The 1,383-nt window shown below is 32.6% G+C and overlaps 1 protein-coding gene across 1 annotated transcript in view; it reads right to left on the minus strand.

Annotated features, from left to right (window-relative positions):
- The window catches only part of LOC119592574 (nucleolar protein dao-5-like), a gene marked incomplete at its 3' end in the record, with an annotated part of 19,358 nt that overhangs the window by 15,334 nt on the left and 2,641 nt on the right, over positions 1–1,383 (minus strand). The window contains 1 exon segment of the mRNA XM_037941454.1: positions 110–231. Coding sequence (XP_037797382.1) covers positions 110–202 — 93 coding nt within the window.

Below are 1,383 nucleotides of genomic sequence, written 5' to 3' on the forward strand. Positions count from 1 at the left end.
GTTAACCCTTTGCCGACAGGTGACTTCCCGATGCGCAATATTCTTATAAGAATAATGGCTAATAATAATAAGACTCGTATAAGGTCTAAAAAATTATCTTTACACTCACCTTCTTCTCCTCTACTTTGGGGACTTTTTTCACCTGCTGCTTCCTCTTCTTCATAAATTTAGGCTTTGGTTTGGCACTATTTATGACCTTCATCTTGCATTAATAAACTCACTATTCTTCACCTGCCAAGAAAAAGAACAAGAAAGAAAATCGTAAGAACTTCAACATTTTTAATAAATTATATATTTTCTCATTTCCATGCAAGAATTGCTTTACCTCAAGACTGTAAGGAACATATGATCTGGAATATTTTTTTTTAACAGACTAATGAAATCACATTTTTTTATTCTTGCTTACAGGAATGCCCAAATCTCATGATGCATTTGTAAATGCTGAAAAAAGTAGGTGTAAGGAGCTCTATAACTCCCAAAAATAATCCCTTGTTCATAAAGATTTCTTAAAAACTGTTGGTGGTGGTTTAAAACAATAATTTTATTTTATATGTTTTAAATAGAATGCAAATAAATGGCTATTCTATATACAGTTCTTAAAAAAAAAAAAACATTATATATCTTGAAGCATGAATTCTCAGCTTCAGTAATCTATGTTATCTTTCATAAATAAATTGCACAATATATGCAGCACCAGAGAGTAACAGAAATGATACTGGTCCTGACAGTATGGGAGAGTATGTTTAACAGGGCTGGCCAGAACCAAAAATGAATGTCAAAAGTACAGAATGAAAATAGCAAATATAGGTAATATTGATAAGTACCAAACATACATGCACTACCCTGTAACCTTAGCCCCTTGCTAGGTCAACAACAAAACTCACTCTTGGGATGTTCCAAGAATAGATGACAAAGGCAACCTGTACCAATTTAGACATGAAAAATGTGTTCAAGCCCCAGAACATTAGGGTCTGCATAATATTGAGATTTGTAAGATATTTCTATAATTACAGGAACTTGCCCCATACAACTGATGCAGTGAATCAAGAGTCATGATGTCATATTGTGTGAAGAAAAACACAAAAGTATACAGGAGTTCTGCATGTAAGATGGGAAAAAACATGTTGCCATGGAAATCCTAAAATTGAATTTTATATCTTATCCTATTTTGGTAAAACTAAAGCTCAAAACAAAGAATCAGACCTTACCATCTAAGAGAATGTAACATGCTAAAAGAAAGTTTTATTGAACCATTTCTGTCACAAATTGATAATAAAGATGGCTGAGTAGTTCCACACTTATAAATTTCATGAGTTTCACATGAAACGACACAAAAGTAAGATACAATTTTACCAGAACATATTCCCGGGGAAGTCAATATCT

The sequence above is a fragment of the Penaeus monodon genome, chromosome 30 (genome assembly GCF_015228065.2).
Source record: "Penaeus monodon isolate SGIC_2016 chromosome 30, NSTDA_Pmon_1, whole genome shotgun sequence".
NCBI classification, from domain to species: Eukaryota; Metazoa; Arthropoda; class Malacostraca; order Decapoda; family Penaeidae; genus Penaeus; species Penaeus monodon.